This window comes from Mastacembelus armatus, chromosome 15 (assembly GCF_900324485.2).
Source record: "Mastacembelus armatus chromosome 15, fMasArm1.2, whole genome shotgun sequence".
NCBI classification, from domain to species: domain Eukaryota; kingdom Metazoa; phylum Chordata; class Actinopteri; order Synbranchiformes; family Mastacembelidae; genus Mastacembelus; species Mastacembelus armatus.
The window spans coordinates 1,437,894-1,458,004 of NC_046647.1; the positions used below are offsets into that span (position 1 = coordinate 1,437,894).

The 20,111-nt window shown below is 37.6% G+C and overlaps 1 protein-coding gene across 4 annotated transcripts in view; it reads left to right on the forward strand.

Annotated features, from left to right (window-relative positions):
- gbf1 (golgi brefeldin A resistant guanine nucleotide exchange factor 1) overlaps nucleotides 1-20,111 on the forward strand; it is a 121,537-nt gene that overhangs the window by 94,483 nt on the left and 6,943 nt on the right. For 3 of the 4 annotated variants that reach the window (XM_026308489.1, XM_026308491.1, XM_026308490.2), the window contains 18 exons: nucleotides 51-182; nucleotides 267-355; nucleotides 454-656; nucleotides 821-944; nucleotides 2,636-2,761; nucleotides 5,441-5,523; nucleotides 6,516-6,752; nucleotides 7,498-7,591; nucleotides 7,951-8,127; nucleotides 8,304-8,368; nucleotides 8,693-8,816; nucleotides 9,240-9,311; nucleotides 9,478-9,572; nucleotides 9,705-9,858; nucleotides 11,180-11,405; nucleotides 11,964-12,121; nucleotides 12,464-12,713; nucleotides 16,254-16,474. In XM_026308489.1, the coding sequence (XP_026164274.1) occupies nucleotides 51-182; nucleotides 267-355; nucleotides 454-656; nucleotides 821-944; nucleotides 2,636-2,761; nucleotides 5,441-5,523; nucleotides 6,516-6,752; nucleotides 7,498-7,591; nucleotides 7,951-8,127; nucleotides 8,304-8,368; nucleotides 8,693-8,816; nucleotides 9,240-9,311; nucleotides 9,478-9,572; nucleotides 9,705-9,858; nucleotides 11,180-11,405; nucleotides 11,964-12,121; nucleotides 12,464-12,713; nucleotides 16,254-16,474 (2,630 nt within the window). The remainder of the gene's footprint in view (nucleotides 1-50; nucleotides 183-266; nucleotides 356-453; nucleotides 657-820; nucleotides 945-2,635; nucleotides 2,762-5,440; nucleotides 5,524-6,515; nucleotides 6,753-7,497; nucleotides 7,592-7,950; nucleotides 8,128-8,303; nucleotides 8,369-8,692; nucleotides 8,817-9,239; nucleotides 9,312-9,477; nucleotides 9,573-9,704; nucleotides 9,859-11,179; nucleotides 11,406-11,963; nucleotides 12,122-12,463; nucleotides 12,714-16,253; nucleotides 16,475-20,111) is intronic. The other variant, XM_026308492.1, reaches the window with a different exon arrangement.

The following is a 20,111-nucleotide window of genomic DNA, read 5'->3' on the forward strand; positions in this document are numbered from 1 at the left end:
CTGTATAATTTCTTGAAAGGTATATGTGCGTGTATGCATATTGTCTTCAGATTCTAATAGACTGGCCACTACCAATGGACTGAGTCCACAAGCTGAGAATGCACCATGCCCACCAACCAGTGGACATTTGATGGCAGAGACGATGAAACTAGGTAGACAGGATCAAGGAGACACTGATGCTGGTGAGATTTTGATCTTAAAGTTTTTCACAGGATTGGCTAGACACCATCATTTGAAGCTGATATATATTTTATTCTTTTATCCAGCTGAGATGAGAGCTCCGAAGAAGCCTGAACGTTTCTCATCATGTTTACCTGATTGCCAAGAGTTGATGGAAATTAGAGCAAAGAAAAAGGTGAGTCGTATTGAGTTATTGATTTAGATTTGTTTTAATATTACAAATCTAAATTTTCTACTACACCTTCATACTGCTTTTACTTGTCATGGGTCCAGCTACTGATTGCAGGCACAGAACAATTTAACCAGAAGCCCAAGAAGGGAATCCAGTTCCTCCAAGAGAAAGGACTCCTCAGCAACCCCATGGACAACAACCAGGTGGCTCAGTGGCTCAGAGAAAACCACCGCCTGGACAAAAAGATGATTGGGGAGTGCATCAGCGATCGCAAGAACATGGAGCTCCTGGACAGCTTTGTGAAGTACGGTATAAGTCCAGGGCAACACATAGAAAATCACCTGCCCTATCCATTAAAAGATGTGGAGGTGTTAGTTTCCAGGCTGCATTGGTGTCAATAATATATTAAATATATAATATATACTTAAAGCTTAAAAACTGTCCAAATAATTCAAATCTTTTTTGCAGCACATTCACCTTCCAGGGTCTTCGAATTGATGAGGCCCTGCGGCTCTACCTGGAGACCTTTAGACTGCCTGGAGAGGCTCCAGTCATTCAGAGGCTTTTGGAAACCTTCACAGACAACTGGCATGTAAGGCACACTTCCTGAACTTAAGAAAATAGTTATTTATTACCATGTATTAGCAGCATTGTCATATTGATGATTTGGGACTGTACCCATAGTACCAATTCCAACTGTGGTTGGCTTCCTTAATAGTAATTTGCATGTAGCATTGATCTTTAGCCATCAATGCTAAGATTTAGTAGTTAACTTTTGCAATCTTGAAACTTGAACTGGGAGCTATCATGTCTTGAAATGTAATTTAAGAACAGTTAAATGTTTTTGTTCTTCATGGTCTGTGCTTGGTAAAATACTTGGTACTACCTTAATTTGCCAGGTCCTATCTTTATATGTGTAGTTTTACAGCAGCATAGATTGAATTTTGTATAGAGATATAGCCCTTCCAACAATTAGTACTCAAAGTTTAGGGTTTCAGAAGTAAGTGGACAGATATGCAGGAAAAGTCATGTTTAAAATATTATGGAAAATGCAGTTGTTGATTTTGCCAAATCATGTCATTGACATATTTCTTAGATTTTCGTCTTTTTTAATCTCAGTATAGTTTTTACTCTTGCATTTGCCTTTTACTTATCATGTACAGTACCGTGAAAAAATATTCACCAGCTTTTTCTTTTGTTTTTTTAAAATTTTTTTTATAGTTTTGTAAATAAAAAACATTAACCTGAGTAAATACAAAAGGTAGTTTTCAAATGATGATTTCTTTTATTAAGGAAAAAAAATCTGTCCAAACCTTCCTGGACCTCTGTGAAAAAGCAATTGCTCCCTAAAGCTAATAATTAGCAATGAGTCTTTCCCATCGCTGTGGAGGCATTTCAGCCCACTCTTCTTTGCAGAATTGGTTTAATTCAGCCACATTGGTGGCCCAAGAAATGTTTAATTGCCAAATGTACAATTAAGCTTAGACAAGATAAACTTTATTAATCCCCAAATAGGAATTCATTATTTTTGAACTGTTGCCATTAGGGAACTACAGTTTGTATTTGTTTGCTGTAAATTGATATTTTTAACTTTGGTGAAGATCAGATTTCATGACCAATTTATGCAGAATACCAGAAAATTTCAAACAGTGTCGTTATTTTTTTCTTGTAAGTTGATGCACTAAAAAGACTATATCTCCTACACAGTTCTTTCAATATTGATGTAAACCTACTCAAATAAAGCTGTGTCTGCTGTTTCCATCTTGCAAAGCCAACCTGGTTAAAAATGATCTTTTCCATCATCAGATATTTCCAGCTGTTTTAAGGTGGCGAAAAAATAAACATTGTCACATGATTAACCCTCTCGGTTATAGTAGTAGGATGACATAGGTGGTATCATCGACAGACATATATACACAGTGATGGATAAAGAGCAGCAAGGAGAGCATTTGACTTCTCAAAATAGTAGGAGGAGCCATGTGACTTGGAAACTATTCCTAGTAATGTCCCTTTCTTAGTCTGACCACATACACACCAATAGTGGCCTTGAAAGAGTTGAGTAATTTTAGGCAGTGACACTGTAAATGAGTTTTCCACTGTGTTGGGTCACTGTAATATCAGCTGAACGTGTAAGGTGAGATTCAGTCTAGAAACAAGGTTAACTGGTTTTCTGTGACATACATTAAAATATTCCTCTGATTGATGTTTGGTTAGCTTTAAGCATTACACAGTGCACTGTTTATTGTGTGTTATATTGTGCCTACTCTATGTGTCTGTCTACAGAAAGTGAACGGCTCTCCTTTTATGAGCAATGATGCAGGATTTTCCTTGGCCTACGCTGTCATAATGCTAAACACTGACCAGCATAACCACAATGTCCGTAAGCAGAACATCCCCATGACTATAGAGGTGAGTGATTTCTGTCATGCTCTCATGAAGTCACATACACAAAACATGACCATCCATTTTCTATATCTGTTAGTCCAATTCAGGGTCACAGTGGAATGAACATGTCCAATAACAAATCCAGCACATAAAAAAAAAAAAAACAATTTCTTGTACAGAAACTAAATGAAAAAAATACAATTTTGAAACATAGACTGTACTAGGGACATCACAAAGGACCAGGATGCAATGTGCTGCAATAGTGGATGCATTTTTGCAGTTGTAGTTTTAATAAATTGAACCCCCTGTCAATAAGTTTTAGTTAGAGACAGCTGATATGACCAGCAAATTTTTAAAGCATTAAAAGTAATGTTAATGTAAATTAACAGGGTTACCATAATGTTGTTTAGACTGAGCTTTGCAAATATGAGTGTAAGAACAAGGGATGGTGTGGTTATGATTTTAGAAATTGTTAATTCAATGAGCTCCCACAGTCCAAAAACATGTATGTCAGGTTGATTGGTGACTCTAAATTGCTTATAGGAGTGAGTGTGAGTGTGTGAGGTTTGTTTGTCTTTGTGTCCCTGTGATGGACTGGTGACCTGTCCAGGGTATACCCCTGCCTTTCACCCAAAGAGAGCTGGGATAGGCTCCAGCAGATCCCTGTGACCCTAGTTAGGAATAAGCGGTATAGATAATGGATGGATGTAATTGTTAATTCATTCTACTAATGAAATAGTTCTGCCTGCACTGGCCCAGTTTAGCAGGTCTTGCAGCCATTACTGTGTCCAGTCCATCAGTCTTCCTTGAGTTTGAAAGAAGGTTCAGGTTATCAGTCTGCCTCTGCATTAAAGTGAAACCATCACTGTGCTACCTGGTGATTAAATACAACATTGTAACATGGGTCCATATATATGGCATTTAGGTGTGGTAACAAGGTGGTGCTGCATTCATAAAATCGTCATTGGAGGAGTGGTGAGCAATATTTCAGACATTTGAGATTCACGGCTTTCACAGAAACATTGTCCTGTTTATTCTGCAAAATCCATGTAATTTTCTGTGGAATTAATTTGTTACTCAGTAAGGAGCTGCACTCAAAACTGACACACCAACCATTTGTATCTGTGTGTTGTCGAGAGTAACCATAACATAGCTTTTGGAAAAAAGATGTTATATATATATGGTGAGTATTTCAAATGTATTAATCTTAGTGCTTTAAGCAGCATGAATGAAATTCCATTCACCTTCACTGTATTTTGTTGTGACCTTATTTTCTACTTACCTTATGCATTATACCAATGAGTGTCCTCATTGTGTGTATGCGTGTGAGTGATAAAGAGAGAGATTTGGGTAGCATGGTAAAAAGTGTACCTTTGTGTTGACCAAATGATAGACAGGGAAAGAGCTGCTGTGTTTTTATCACAATTTTTTTTCTCACTGGGACAGACATTTGTGTGCGATGATGGTATGACATTCCATGGTGAGTGCTAGAATTTGCACTGGTGCAGCTTGGCGGCTCAGAAAGCCTACAGCCAACAGCTGTAGCCAGTGGTGGTCTGTCTGAGAGGTGAATTCATCCTAAACAGGCGGCAGCATGTTGGGGGTGGACGGGGTCTCCTTTAGTGTCTCTCGTCATCTGCCTTCTATGTCACTGTTTCTGTCTTTGACTGACAGCAGCTGAAGACTATACAGAGTCTCTTGTGAACATATTGTGGGTGGGCCATTCTCACCGACAAACAATAAACAAACACTTGTCTTTTTCACTCTCGTTTATAAATAATATACTTAATTGAATTGATCTTTTTTGAGTCGAGTCAACCTCATCATACAGCTTCTGCTGTATGTATGTTGAGGTTATAACTGCACATTCACTTGTGATTTGGTCAAGGCTTGTTGACCTCTAGACTCTAAGGCTTCCACACAATAGTTTAGAGAGAGCCAATAAAAGTGGTGCCTAATACTTCAGTTACTTAGGAGCTTGAAATCTGTAGTATTTACCACAGCATGTTTTGGCAGTAGTGTTATTTTTGAAAAACTATTTCCAGCATGACTGTGTGTAAATCAGATCCTATTTCCAGGGCTCTGACATCTTAAGTGAAAACACAGCATGCTGCTCAGTTTGGCAGTCTGTGTGTTAGTTGCTTTTTCAGGCAGAGTGTGAATATCTATATGTGTGAGACTGCATGTGTGATATAAACATGACAAAGTGAGGCCTGATTAAGATCTTCCTGCACCTTAATTCTTTCTCTGCCAGTGCGTATTTCTTTGTGTGTTCCTGCAGGGAAATGCATGATTTCCCTCTTTATACTCTCCAGTAGGACAAACCGAGCCAATTTAAGGCATCAAACCAAGCCTTGAGACTGTCCATCATCGCTGGGTGGTTATGTTTATTTACATGAGGCCCCTGGCTCTAATCCCCGTTTTCCTAACACTGCATCTGAAGTGTATCAAATGACACATAATGAGTGTGCTGCCACTCAAGCCCCTTATGATTGTTGATTGGATACTAAATTAACGAAGCAGAGGCTTGGGTGTCTTAGCTAAGCTCCCATGTTGAGATGCATTGACTGATTGGTTGCTAGTGGAGATGGGCATTAACCCTGTCCATTTTTCCCCCAGGAGCATGTGAGGTGTTTGATAAGTTTTTGCCATGGTACAAAGGTTAATTATTCCCCCTGACTGCACTGTTTTTTCTGTAAACAGCAATTCAAGAAAAATCTGAAGGGGGTAAATGGAAACAAAGACTTTGACCAGGACATGTTGGAGGATATCTACAATGCCATCAAGTAAGCTCAACTGTCTTTCATTAGCTTGCATCTCTTATTAAGCTCAAAACTTTTATATGTAGGATTTCCTTTTCTTTTTTGTTTTTTTTTCTAATTTTTTCCATGTACATGATTTAAGCCTGATACATACTGTGTGAGAACAGAGAAATTTGTTCATATTCTTGAGGTGATGCGAACAAGAACAAAGTTAGCTCTTGGACATTTCATACTCTGAGAAACTCAAGTGCAGAACTCCTGGGAAGTTTCTCCCATTGCAGCACACATGGCAGTTCTTGAGTTTTATGACAGACACTCTCCTCTGTACACAATGTTCGGGCTACCTCTTTCCACAAATTATTAGCCATTTGTGTGTCTTTATATGCCTTACAAGACGTGATATAAAGATTTTTTAATACTTCCTCACCACCCCTGCCGGCCTCAAAACTATTCATTGCTATGACAACCGCCAGCAGGAAAAGCAGGAATGACATTTCTGCTGTCCGCATTAACCATGCCCACTTCACATTTCTGACCAATCACACAATAGTTGCCGGACACCACACAAGAAAAAAATTCTACCAGATAATGTGTCGAGGACAAGCTACGAGAACTCTCAAACCAGGGCTGCGAGAAAAGAACGACATAATTTTTTTCTCTGGGAGGGAGAACCAATTTCTCTGTATGTATGTATAGACCATAAGCCTTATTAAGAGTGCCACACACTGTTTATCACAAGAGCTCGCTTCTATTCAGATGTATAAATTGCTTATGAAGGTGTGAGCACCCAAACAGTAGTTTTAGTAAGTTTACATTCTTCCTTTTTTGCAGCGCAGGCAGACTTCAAGCAAACATAGTCAGTACTGCCAAAAGCAGTAGCACAAAGACACAAGGCTGGCAATAAGAATCTATTTATGATTTAACAAAGGTTCATGCACTAGCCTTTTCCAGAGCCTTGATTCAAGAAATGGCACGAACAACCTGATGTTACAGATGAGATGTGTTTTCCTTCGTAGGAATGAGGAGATTGTGATGCCAGATGAGCAGACAGGTTTAGTGAAGGAGAACTACGTATGGAGTGTGTTGCTGCACCGTGGTGCCACATCTGAGGGTCTTTTCTTACACCTGCCACCCGGCAGCTATGATCATGACTTGTTCACAATGACCTGGGGTCCCACAATTGCTGCCCTCTCCTATGTCTTTGACAAAAGCTTGGATGACAACATTATCCAGAAGGCTATCACTGGCTTCAGGTATACAATTTTGTAACAGTCAGCAATTGGAAGAAGAAAGATATTCTGAGTAAGAATTTTAAAGCATAGCCACATAGCTGGCAACAACTTTTATATTCATGAGTTGTCATTGTAACATGTTTTTTTTGTGGAACAGACCATCTCCAGCCACCAGAGTTCTTTGTAGTCGTTTTTGTCACCCACAGGCCACTGTGACTCACCTTTCCAAGTTACATCTACTGTTCCTGGTTCACTCATTGTGTTGTTGGCCAGGCTCAAAGTTAATTTGCTTTGGACAAGCATCATTTAAAAATGGCCACATATGATTTAACTGACAAATGCTGTATCTCAATCAAACTTCCCCTAACTCTGATTGGATCAACACAGCGTTCTGTAGTCTGTCACTGGATTCCACTTATATTTTATATAGAGTTAAAATGCTTTGGCTGTGCTGGAAGCATTGTTACATTTCTGCTCAAGTATCCACATAAATCTGAAAGTTGTTAAAAAACACACATGCCTGCATCTAACGTGGCTGGTTTGACTATTTCATGTTTTTCTAATGGTGGAGAGTTGTATCATCATTTAGATCACTCTGAGAAAGAGAGGGAAATTTAGCTTATGTGAAGTACCAGATGTATCTATTTCTCTTCAGACCAGACCTTTATCACTGAACTCCTTAACAATGTAAGATATGTTTTTAGGTGGCTGTGAGGTTTTAGGGTGTATGGTCATACTGTGTGTCATACTGTTTCTGTCCTTTTAGGAAATGTGCAATGATAGCTGCTCACTATGGCTTCAGTGATGTTTTTGACAATTTGATCATCTCCCTTTGCAAGTTCACCACTCTGAGCAGTGAGGTGAGGTCTTTTCAGAAAAAAGTCTGCTAATTTAGTGTAGAGTGTGTAGAACAAACTTTTTGCTTAAACTGAATATATTGCAGTACAATTAATGACATAAACTAAAGGACAGGGTCTATGTTTAACTACAAAAACATTGTTTCTTTCCCAGGGTTGGAATAACTAATTGAATTGATTACAATTTGAACATCATGTAACAATGATATCTTTCTCTGGCACTGTGTGCAAAAATTGCTAAAAACATGTTTTTACGTAGTCACTCTAGGAAACAGAGTGTAAGGAATTCTGTAATAAATGTAAATACAGTAACTGTGCAAGAATATCTGCTAGCTGAGCATTGGTGTCTTCTCCCCCTGTAGTCTGTGGAGAATCTTCCTACAGTGTTTGGCAGCAATAGTAAGGCGCAGACAGCAGCCAGGACAGTGTTTGACCTTGCCCATCAGCACGGCAACATCCTGAGGGAGGGCTGGAAGAACATCATGGACTCCATGCTGCAGCTGTTCAGAGCTGAACTCCTGCCAAAAGTCATGGTTGAGGTCAGGACTCATTACAAATGCCTCTGCATTTGCATTTTGTCAGTAGCCAGGAACTTCTTTCTTGTAAAACTGCACCACTGCAGGTTGTACTTTCTATTTGAAAGAAATAGACTGCATTCTACATGTTCTGCTGCCACCTACTGTTCAGTACTCGTACCCTCTGCTTGTTGCTTTAGGTGGAGGATTTTGTGGAGCCATGTGGGAAAATTTCTCTTCAAAGAGAGGAGACACCTTCAAATCGGTATTCAGAAATATCATCCACCATCTGTTCATGTGTCCAAATTAAAAGATAGAAAAATGTTGTCAAGTTATCATAATATATTTTTCCATATATAGCTGCTGTCATGTGTGTTTGTATCAGCACCTCAGCCATGTTCCTTACTTTCCTAAAGGAAAAGACCAGATTTATGTAATAAGGAGAAATTACATTACCAGTAAAAAGTGTGGATACACTTTGCCATTCAGTTAATTGAAAAAGCCTGTTCACACTTTTGACTAGTAGGGTATTTAATAAAACAATCCTAACCAAGGACAAAAGTAAAACTTTTCTTCTTCTGCAAATCAGTGGTGAGTCTGCAGTGTTGAGTTTTGTCAATTGGCTGACATTGAGTGGAGCCGAGCAGTCAGGACTAAGGGGCCCATCCACAGAAAACCAGGAGGCCAAGCAGGCTGCCATTCTCTGCATAAAGGTACTGAACACCAAGCGTGGTGCCTCAACACTGTATGAAGTTACTGTATTTGGCGATACTATATACAAATAACATTATTAGAAGCAGAGGACTTTGCCTGATTTACCCAAATTAGTTACGACCCTCTGCCTCTAGAGAATAATTATGGCCTGTGCAAAAAATATTACCTTATATTTTTCTACTTACCTTTTTCATTCATCTAAATATGGACAGTGATGTTTTTTTCAGCTTATGTATTTTTTTTATTTATTAAAAACAATACCTTGTGTTATCTATAACCAGCATCCAAATTGAGAGAATTTTAGAAGAAGAAAAAAATAGCGTAAGCTGTTGAAACTGCCCTGGTTTTACTTACTTACTTACAATTAGTTTCAGTTGTTTTGTTTTTACATTACTCCTGAAGATCCTTTTTTCTTTTTCTAGCAATGTGACCCAGAAAAGCTGATCACAGAGAGTAAATTCCTACAGCTGGAGTCTCTACAGGAGTTAATGAAGGTCATTATTATTTCTTATGATATACACAGTGCTTATCTCATGATTGTCTTGCTATGTATTGATTTTTAATTGATTATTAAAAAATTTCTGTCCAATAAATGGCATTTACATCATGGTTCCTAAAGACAACGAAATAAAGAAAATCAAACTAGTTTGTCTTTCTCAGGCTCTCATATCAGTCTCCCCGGATGAAGATACTTATGATGAAGAGGATGCTGCCTTCTCCTTGGAGATGTTGCTGCGCATTGTTCTGGAGAACAGGTAGGAAGGAGAGCCTTCACTAATACAGTAACGTATTCACAGCAGTTAGTCGTATTGCGGTTTTTGAGAGCACAAAGAACTTTTCACTATCTATTCATTTTCAATGAGAACATATCTTTCTTTCTGGTACAGAGATCGTGTGTCGTGTGTGTGGCAGACAGTCCGAGATCACCTCTGCCAACTTTGTGTTCATGCCAACGAGAGCTGCTTCCTGGTGGAGAGGGCGGTAGTTGGACTTCTTCGGCTTGCAATCCGCCTGCTACGACGAGAAGACATTAGTTCTCAGGTATACCAAACACACAATTGTTGAGTCACGTCTCTGGACACAAACACTACAGCAGAGTTGATGGTTGTGACAGTCTCTGTTAAGTGACATTTAAAAATAAATCATTGGTGTGTGAGCTCTGCTGCGTCTCTCATATATTCTACAAAGGCAACACTGCCCCTCGCTGAGATCAACTGGATTTTCACTCTATGTGAGAACATATCTCATTTGGATAATATCCCGCATATGTTAAAAGGACAACTCCGGAGGACTATCCTTGGACTAGGGCTGCAACAACTAAGCAATAATATTGATAAATTTAATTATTAAAACCAACAAATGTTTTCATTGATTAGTTGGATCTAGTGATGTAGCTTCTTATAGCAACACACGGTGGCACAGTGAGCAGCTACTGAGATGAAAACAGCAGAAGTGGAGAAGAGTGAAAGTCACATTTTCCACAATTAAACAATTTCTCCACTGTTTAGCCTCCTTCTTCTAGTTTTACTGTTATGTGGTCAGATAATCAGTCAGCCAGTAAAATGTTTATGTTTCTCAGGCCAATTGACACAGTAACCTGTATATCTCACTGAGCAGACAGACTTCTGTTTTATCTGATGTCAGTCCACATTGACTCTTATGACACAGGCAGAAGACCCATGTCTCTCTTAACCTCCACGTTTTTTAAGCTTCATGTCTGTATTTCCTCTGGTGCATTTAGTTTTTTTTTTTTTTTTTTTTTTTTTTTTTTTTTAAGCTGCTGTGCCTGCCAAACTGGCTCACACCACGGCACTATCTACACTTTTTACAGTCTGGCTAATATCCAGTCTGTATTCCTTGTCAAATTGCGTTCTTACATGCAGCTCAACAAAATAATGTCTAGCAATGTTCAAGTGCATGTCTGAAAGTATGTCGCTTCATTAGGGTTAATGCGTCACTTACTCTTGATTTAAGTGTGAAATTCTAGGACAAAAGCTCCTTTTTTAACTCAGTAAACTTTAAGATCTGTCATAAAAAATAATTAGTTGGTTTTATTTTTATTACAAAACAACAAACTCACAACACATAAACTCATTGTCTATAGTTGATATTAATTATGGTTATGGTTTTGCTATGCTGAAATGTTTTATGACTCATTGAAGTGAACATCTATCTTTCTAGTTAGTCATATGGTATTTTAAATCATACTAGCTCTTTCACTCAATTATTGGTACTTATTCAAATTTGTAAATTTGAGTACATTATTTTGGAAAATGTACAGTGTACTTAAAGATCAGGTGAAGTTACACCAAGATCGCCATATTTACATTCCAGGCCCTTCTCTCTAACTGTACACCCACAGGTCCTCCTCTCTCTGCGACTGCTCCTGATGATGAAACCTCATGTTATGTCCCGGGTCAGTAGAGAGGTGGCCTATGGCCTTCATGAGCTGCTGAAGACTAATGCAGCTAACATTCACTCTACAGATGACTGGTACACACTCTTCTCACTGTTGGAGTGCATTGGAGCTGGAGTGAAACCTCCTGCCTCCTTCCAGTTCACCTCTACATCTACTGACAACGACACAGGTTCAGTATTTTTTCTTGGCAGAGGCTACTACTGAGCACATTTAAAACCTATGCTTATAGGATTTTATGTCTTAACACTCGATATGTTGAGGTTACTTGGTAACAGACTAACAGACTACTAATATTCCTCCAAACTCAAACTCCTCAAACTATTTGTGACTTATTTTGAGCTCTGCATTTTTTCTTGGAATTTAGGGCTTTTAACAGCTTTGGTGACATTTATAATAAGTAGTATATATATTGTTTGTAATTAGTTTAAACAAACAAACAACAAAATGAATAAAGAATTTCTGAGGTAAGAAAATACTGTTCAGTGTCATTTCCAGTAAGTAACATACAGTTGTGATCATCTCAAAAAATCTTTCTGTTTAAGTAAAAAATGTAAAAAAAAGTAAAAAATTAGAGAAGCAGGCTTTAACCCAGATCTTTGTCTGAGTCTTTTTTAAAACCAATTTGTATCCATTTTCTAATATTCCACAGTCACTCATAATGAACTTGAGTTACACAAAACAGTCTGGACAGAAAATAAAAATCTATTTGCCTGCTGTGTATCTCCAGGCGCCCAGTCAGATAGTGAGCTGTCTTCTCATCATCCGAGTGAAGTGTGTCTGGACCGTGGCTATACATCTGACTCAGAGGTCTATACTGAGCACAGCAAGACCAGGATCCCTCGCTCCACAACGGATGTTGATGTAGCAAGCAGTGGATGGCTCATGGTCAGCGTGCACACACACACACACACACACACACACACGTACATCTTCATATATGTACTTGGATGATGAGCAAGTTATACTGTATATTGTGTATATCACTGAAACATTCCCAGCCACAAAAGTTCAGTATTGCATGTAAAAAAAATGTATCAAACAGTGTTTTTAGTGTAAAAAGTTACTAGGATAGAATCAAAGTAAATATGTAGCCGAATTCATTGAGGCTATAATAGGTTAAAAGAAATGTCAAACTTTCTGTTTTTCAGAAATTGATGTAAAAACATTGCACTGATGTTTGGTCACATCCTGATGCAGATTTGTGTCCTTGTGATTTGTATTTTTCAGGTTGGTAAAGATGACTTGGAGACGAGCAAGACTCCTGCAGTAAACTCAAAAGCTCAACTGAATCACCCACTGGTCAACCAGTACAGTCTGACTCTGGGTCAGGACCTGGGACAACATGACACAAAATCTCTCATTAAGTGTGTGGAAACACTCTCTTTCATCGTCCGTGATGCTGCCCATGTCACCCCAGACAACTTTGAGCTGTGTGTTAGAGCTATACGAGTGTTTGTTGAGGCCAGCCTTAATGGAGGTGAGACATTTAAATCAATTTTGAATTCTACAAAAATTTTATAAAAATAAAAAAACATTTACTAAGAACTTGCAATAGAGACAAAGTGAAAAGAAACTGACCAAAGAAATAACATGAAAGATGTTTACAAATAGCTGTGTCGGAGACACAAGGGACATTATGCAACTGTTTTCATGTGCTGAGTCGCCCAAGAACAAATGACTGATCTTGATGTAACAAATTTGCTGTTCCTTGTGATTCTGATTTTATTGAATGATGTGAATTATAAATAACATAAATACAACACAATAATGTTTCTCAGCAACACAGTTTGAATGCAGCAAATTTAAATTTGCTGCCTTCATAAAGGTAGGTATATTGGTATATTGGACTATAATAATAGAATGGAACTGGAACATAAATGGTAGGTACTGTTTGCTTTTATTCACTTTACCGGCATTCATTTAACTCATAACTTAATTTAATTAATGAACTACAAGGCTATCTGAATTTCCCTTTGGGCATGAATAAAGCTTATCACATAAAATGTGACAATTGGCTCACAGAAAAATTTACATTTCTAAGACCTTCATAGTTTCAACATTCTTTTGTTGCTAATTATGAAATTACATGTAGCCGGTTTTCATGCAATAAATAACTTGTTTTGGTTTGTTATACCATCATAGGACCTAATCCTGCAGCCTGTGTTCAATAGTTACATGTTTTTTAACAGGCATGCTTTTCATTATCGAGTGCAATAGTGCAATAACTCAAAACCTCTTTGTGCTTCAAGTCTGTATGTGTGTTAATGCTTGATTTAAACACCTCTGGGGTCCAAGGCAATTAACTGTTTTTACAATTAAATAATATTAAATGCAATCATTCTCGTGTCTCAGCCATGAGACTTTGGATCCCAAACCAAGCCAAGAAAAGGCCCTGCACAGGATTTTCTAGCAAAGTCAAGGTCCCATTGTGGTCCCATTGTTCAGGCTTATCCAGGCTGTTGGTGGAATACACCGACAGAAATGTATTATTAAAATGTATCATGGTTTAAATATTGCAGGCTAGACAGGCATTTGAGAATGACAGTTTCATGAATGAAATGTTGTGGCAGCGTATAGAAATGTTTGATTCAAACACTACTTCCTAAGTTCCACAGTGGCAGATGCAGTTCAGAGACACACACGTTAACAATCATGACCTCATGGTCCTCTATTCAATAGCAACCCTAAATCCACCTTCAGGTTGCTTTTTTTTTTAGTCCTTCGTAATACTCTACCCTCCATTCTTTTCTCCTCTTCTCTCTACATCTTCCCTTTTCCATTCATCCTTGTGCTGCTCGTGATCTATGGTAAGACAGCAATTATGCCTTAGAAATGGCAGTGGTGCACTTGGGTTTAGGCATAGCTCATGGCCTATTTATTTCTCGTAGTGCTTCAGGCCATTGCATCAGTGCTGTCAACATAACTTTACGCAGAATGAACCAATGTAATGGTTCGATCAAAGCAGTGGTCTGCGGCAGTTTGAGATACTGATAAAAAGTGCGAAACCTGCTGTTATAATGCATTTTTGTGGTTTCTTTCTTTAAGAATTATGGAAAATTTTGAAAACCATTTAACACAGAGTACTAGCAATTTCTTCATGCAAATTCAAATGGGGTGTAATGCTATTTGTTTGTAATGCTATTTGTGATTAACTATTACTAAGTATTTTTCTGTTTTCTGAGTTAATTCAAGACAGATGTATACTTTGGTGTGTGTACATTTCACAGTAACACAACTTTAGGAATGGAGCTTAAATTTAAGGATGACACAGCAGTATTGTAGGCAGGTCCATCATGGGGTGTCTAGATTGGTGAATGCTACAGAGCTGTGTTTTATTTGGGGAAAGTCAACAGCCATGTGCTCTGCAGCTCTAGGTGGTAAGCTAGTTCAGAATACTGTGATTAGATCGGACACTGAGTTGTGAAGCTCCTGCATGGTGGCTGTTCTGTCCTCACTAGACGTGAAACTGCCTGAAGTTACCCAGTTAGACAGACATGCTAGTATAAATTGACAATCTCCTTTACTGAGCTAGCATGCTAAATCGCTCATCACAATGATGCACTCCTACCAGACCATTATAAAACACAAATGTGTTACCACGGCTCACATTTATGAACTTACAGACAAATGTGGACCAAACTTCACCAAACACAGCTGCACTTCACCGTTGCTTTAGAGCAGACCAGTCTAAATTTGAGTGGGAGCAGAAAGAAGCCTAAGGCTTATTAAAGTTCTACTCCTTATTTACAGTCTCAAAGAAAACAAATTAAACAGGGTTTCACCTGTGATAAGCATGATTGTTCTAGATAGGGACAGGTTCTGATGGCCCATTCTATTTTGGGTCAGGTTCCAAGTTTGTAAGAAATCCAGGTTCGTCAAGGTACATGACGAAATGAATCCCTTGTCCAATCTATTAGTCACATTTTGTTTATTTACACTGTTTTGTTATTTTACCGTATTTTCCAGACTATAAGTCACACTTCTTTTACTCCTTTGCTTGTTATGTGACTTATATTGCAAAGCAACTTATATGTGTATATTTACAGTCATTTTATCCAGTAGTCACTAGTGTTAGATGACACTCTTGACTCAACTGAAGATAATACTGTACTGCTGAAAAAGTATAAACATTTATGGTCACACTAAACTCTAACTCCTAGTGTAACAGAAGTGAAAATGCCACCCAAAAGAAAGAGCTATACTGCAGACTTCAAAGTGCAGGTAATAGTCTGCAGCTGAAACTTGTGATAATTACAACGCTGTTGTATTACATGATCTTAACTGAATGATAAAGTAGAATGAATGTTATTTTCATTATGTTGTTTTTAATTTAATGTCCCTGGCCCCTGCAGCAGTGCCCCCCACTGAAGAGCAAACAGCAGAAGGAATCATGAGCACGGACAGCATTAATGAACGTCACAAGACAGTTGACCAAATAAAGACTACGCTACAGTTAACATTTTTAAGACTACTGCCTTAAAAAAAACAAATGCTCACTGAATGGTAACCCGTTACTTCAGCAGCAATTTGTTGTTGATTTTTAAGATGTTACAAGAACGTTTAAAAAGCACTTTTTCAGCAACAGATCAAGCAGTTTTTAGCATAGTGAGCATTTGACACAAAGCTAAAATTAACACAGATTCAAAATGTCGTTGTTAAAGACTGAAGAAAGAGTAGTGTGAATGTAAATGTCATACTGCAGTAGTTTGATAGCTTAAATTTGATAGCTAAATTTCCCTCTGGGGCTGAATAAACTTGATCTTATTTTATTATCTTAGCTTATGTAAGAAGATGACTTCAGAACTATGTCCAGTCACATATTGTTACTGGGGGTCTTTCGACGAATTTTAATAAATTAATTTGTTTTACTATCAACCTCTGCATGCTCCCCCCTCTTTTTCACATTCTCTCAGCCAGGTTGTAACAGCAGAGAAACATTTTACAGACTTCTGCCTTTGGGTTTCAATCATAAAGAATAGCTTTTTTTTTTTCTTTGTTCAATAATTTGCTTCTTCAGGTTACCGCAATCATGACAAGAAGAAGAGCTACAAGTATGACTCCTCCAAGTCCCGGATGAGAAAGAAGGCAGGGGCAAGGGAAAAAGAGGGTAGCAGTGGTACAAGGCGAGGTGGCAGCCGGGCATCCAGCCAGCGCCCATCACGTTCTCATAGTGACGATGAGGAGGACGAGGGTGTCCCAGCCAGCTACCACACAGTGTCTTTACAGGTTAGTCAGGACGTAAGTACAACAGCCCTCTTCACCCTTCTACCTAAAGTCAGTTAGAGTGCAAACATCCCAAAAGCACCTTGTTTTTCGGTGACTAGATAAACAGGCTGAGGTGTTTATAGCCCTGGGATGCGTTTGGGAAAATAAGGCTGTGGCATGCAAGGGAACATTTGGGATGGGTGTAACATTCTGTGATAATGTAATAAAATTATGTGAAAGCCATATTTAAAATAAGTAATAAAATGATTAAAAAAATGCAGTGACACTTTCCATACAACTGTCATGTGTGGCATTTGATATGATTCAGTGCGTATGATGGACATTACATCCCTCCTTAATAGTATCTAATTTGTGCTGTGTTACTGGTGTGTTGTTGACTGGTAGTGTAAGGCTAAAGTATAATACCAGTGAATTTTCATCCTGTTGCTGTTGTTATTTTCCCAAACTTCTAACTGATAAAAAAAAACCCAGTCCCATCTTTAGATTATTTTTGTTACACCCAGTAAGTCCCCAGTGATGTAGATTTTACATTGGAGCTTCCTTTTTTGTGGAAAAGCATGTGTAGAAGGAAAATGACAAAAGAAGGATAGAAGATGGGATGGGAGGATGTAATAATATGGCTACCTGTGATGTTTGTCTCCCTATGCTTTGGCCTAACCCATATCTTTATAGTAGTAGCTTTCAAAGTTTATAGTGATAGTACAAAAAAGTACAATATTACAGTTTTACCTAGAACTACCAGCAAACTTGTTTCACTGTAACTACACTTAGTCTCATTTCAGTTATGTCTGAAGAAGATTGAGTTGATGCAAAATAATATTTGTTGTTTAATAATTGCACCCCCTTATGTTGATGGTAATGAATTTTGATAGGTAGGGCCGCAGCCAGTAGAATAACACAAGCTGCATCATATTTACAGTGTAGTTATTGTATACTCCTCAGGGCTTGTGTTCACAAATAACAGTTGTACATTTTTAGAATAGGTATAACACTAGGACCAGTGTACTTTCATGCAAAGTTTATATTTTTATTTTGTGTGAACATTTTACTGATGTATTAATGTATTGGCAGTTGTAGTTTGTACATATATATACAGCAATATTCCTAGTGTTAAATTAACACTCCTCCAATTTTTTTTTTATTTAACACTGGCAGTCTTTGCTGTGTAGCGATACAACTTTTAAGAGACCGTCAGTAATTACAGTAGTCTGACAGAAACAAAACGGAGCTCAAGCTTTTTAGTCACATTTGAATGCAGTCGAAAATAAACACAGATACACTGACATACAGCACAATACAATTCAATTTAAGAAGAAAATTGAGTGCTGCAAAATAATGTTTGTTGTTTAATAAATGCACCCTCTTGAACCTGTGTTGGTGGTAATGAATTTTGATAGGTAGTACTGCTCTGTGTACAGCACAGTAGTTTACATCTGTTTATATGCCAACCAATCAAACTGAACACAAGAGCTGTGAGTGTGTACAGTTACGCTCCTTCATTACAGAGATGAGGCTATTTTGCTTCTGTAGGTGCACATGATGTGCACATAATCTAGCACATCTGTCAGTACAAATAAATTGTCTTAGTAGTATTGATTCTGAATCAATCATTGATCAGTTTATTATGTCAAGGAAGCACAGCTTTCTGTAGCCATTGGTATCACAATAAAATCTGTTTATAGATTCACCACTAGAGCTTTGTTTTATCAGCATTAACACAGTGTCATTCATTGTTTATTATGCATAGCTAAGGATTTACTTTGTCTGTGATAAAAGTCACTAAGAGTTGATCGTTTTTCTCCTCTGGGACTTTTCCTGCCTGTGTACAGTACCTGCATCTGTTACCATGGAAATACTTTGTATCTCCATGTATGGCACTAGATTCCCCCCTCCTTCTGACGATGCAAATTTCTGCTTTCATGTATAATGACACAGCTGACAGAGTAGCTTTTATTTTATTGACCAGCTGTGCCATTGTTATATTGATATACGTATTCTTATGTAACATGTTTATTTTGTTTCCTATTTATTCAGTCATTTACGTTGCCACGCACACACCCACAAACACCTACTGACTGTAAAACTGTGAAAATGTTCAGCTTACTGAATATAAACAACCAGTATATTTTCAGCATACAAATTGGAAATGTGCAATATAGTTTGATCATGTGTCAAATGTGAATGCACAATATAACAAAATTTTCATTTAAATAGAATGACTCTTATTTTATATTTTTTATTTTATAAGTATAAACACTTATTTTAGTGTTTATACACTGATTATAGTATTTTATTTTATTTGTATTGTTTATATTTAAACACGTTGTGTATTGATACTGTTTCCTCTATCATATATGAATGGTATTAAATGCAATGTATTACACCATCACAAAGATCAACCTCCAACTGACCCATAAAACTCAGTCAAAACACAAATAAAGTAGACTCATCTAGTATAGTACAGTATATTATTAGATTGTGAAGGATTGTATTACTGTAATTTCTGCACTATAAATCTCACCGGAATATTAGTCACTTTTAGCAAAAACTGCCTTAAAACATATATAAGTCGTTTCGGTGTATAAGTCGCAGTTCTATTTATACTAACTATAGTCTAAATTAGCCTATAAAGAACATAGACTAGACATAACAACAAGCAGAAGTGCATTATGAAATTCATTCATCTGTGTCAAGTAACGTAAACAACTGCACCAACATCAGGGTGGGGGGAGATGAGGCAGTGTCTTCTCCACCTTGCTCAGGTTGTCTGAATGCTGACACTCACTCCAAAGTTTTTTTGCTGTATAAGTCACAGGGCAAGGCAGAGGAGTAAAAGAAGTGCGACTTATAGTCTGGAAAATAGGATAACTTATTGTGTTGTGCTCCATGTTTAATAGATATAGAACAGAATAGATATGTGAAACCCATTGAAACAAGTTTTTCAATACCTGGTGGCAAAAGGAGTGACTGCATGTTGGGCTGAATGTTTTTTGAGCCTAGTGAAGGATGAAAATCACTACATTACCGCCACTAGGGCACCACAAACATATTGTGGTGAAAAAGTGTGACATTTTGAATCACTACAGCTGTACTATTTCCCTTTGCTCCTAGTTTTTATGCTAAAATAGGCTAAGCCCTCACTCCACATTTGTATTTAACAAATGTTTAACAGACATTTGCACACTGTCAGTCATCTTGTTTCACTTTTTGAAATAAAGCAAATTAAACATTTTACAAATTTTGAACTATCAGAACTGTCAACCTGTGTTAAAAATTGGATGCTCACAAAATACTCTGCTCTTTATTATTACAGTTGGACCTTTGGCCAGACAGTTGCAATTAGATTTACAACTAGTGATCTGTTGACATTATGTGGATGGTATCAGAAAGAAAAGAACATTACACTGGTGTTATCCTTTATCCTTTATTCTTCATTTGATGTCATCATGTTTTTGTTGTAGCGGAACATGGCAGTACTGTGAATTTCTGCTTTCCTGTTCTACTCAACCACACACAAAACATTTTATAATGTACAGTGCAAAATTAGGGTTATTAATGATGTTCAATATACTCTACATTTTCTTCTGGTGAAAGTCAAACATGTCCTTAAATCTCTAAACCTTAAATCTTAAATTTTTAATGATTTTTG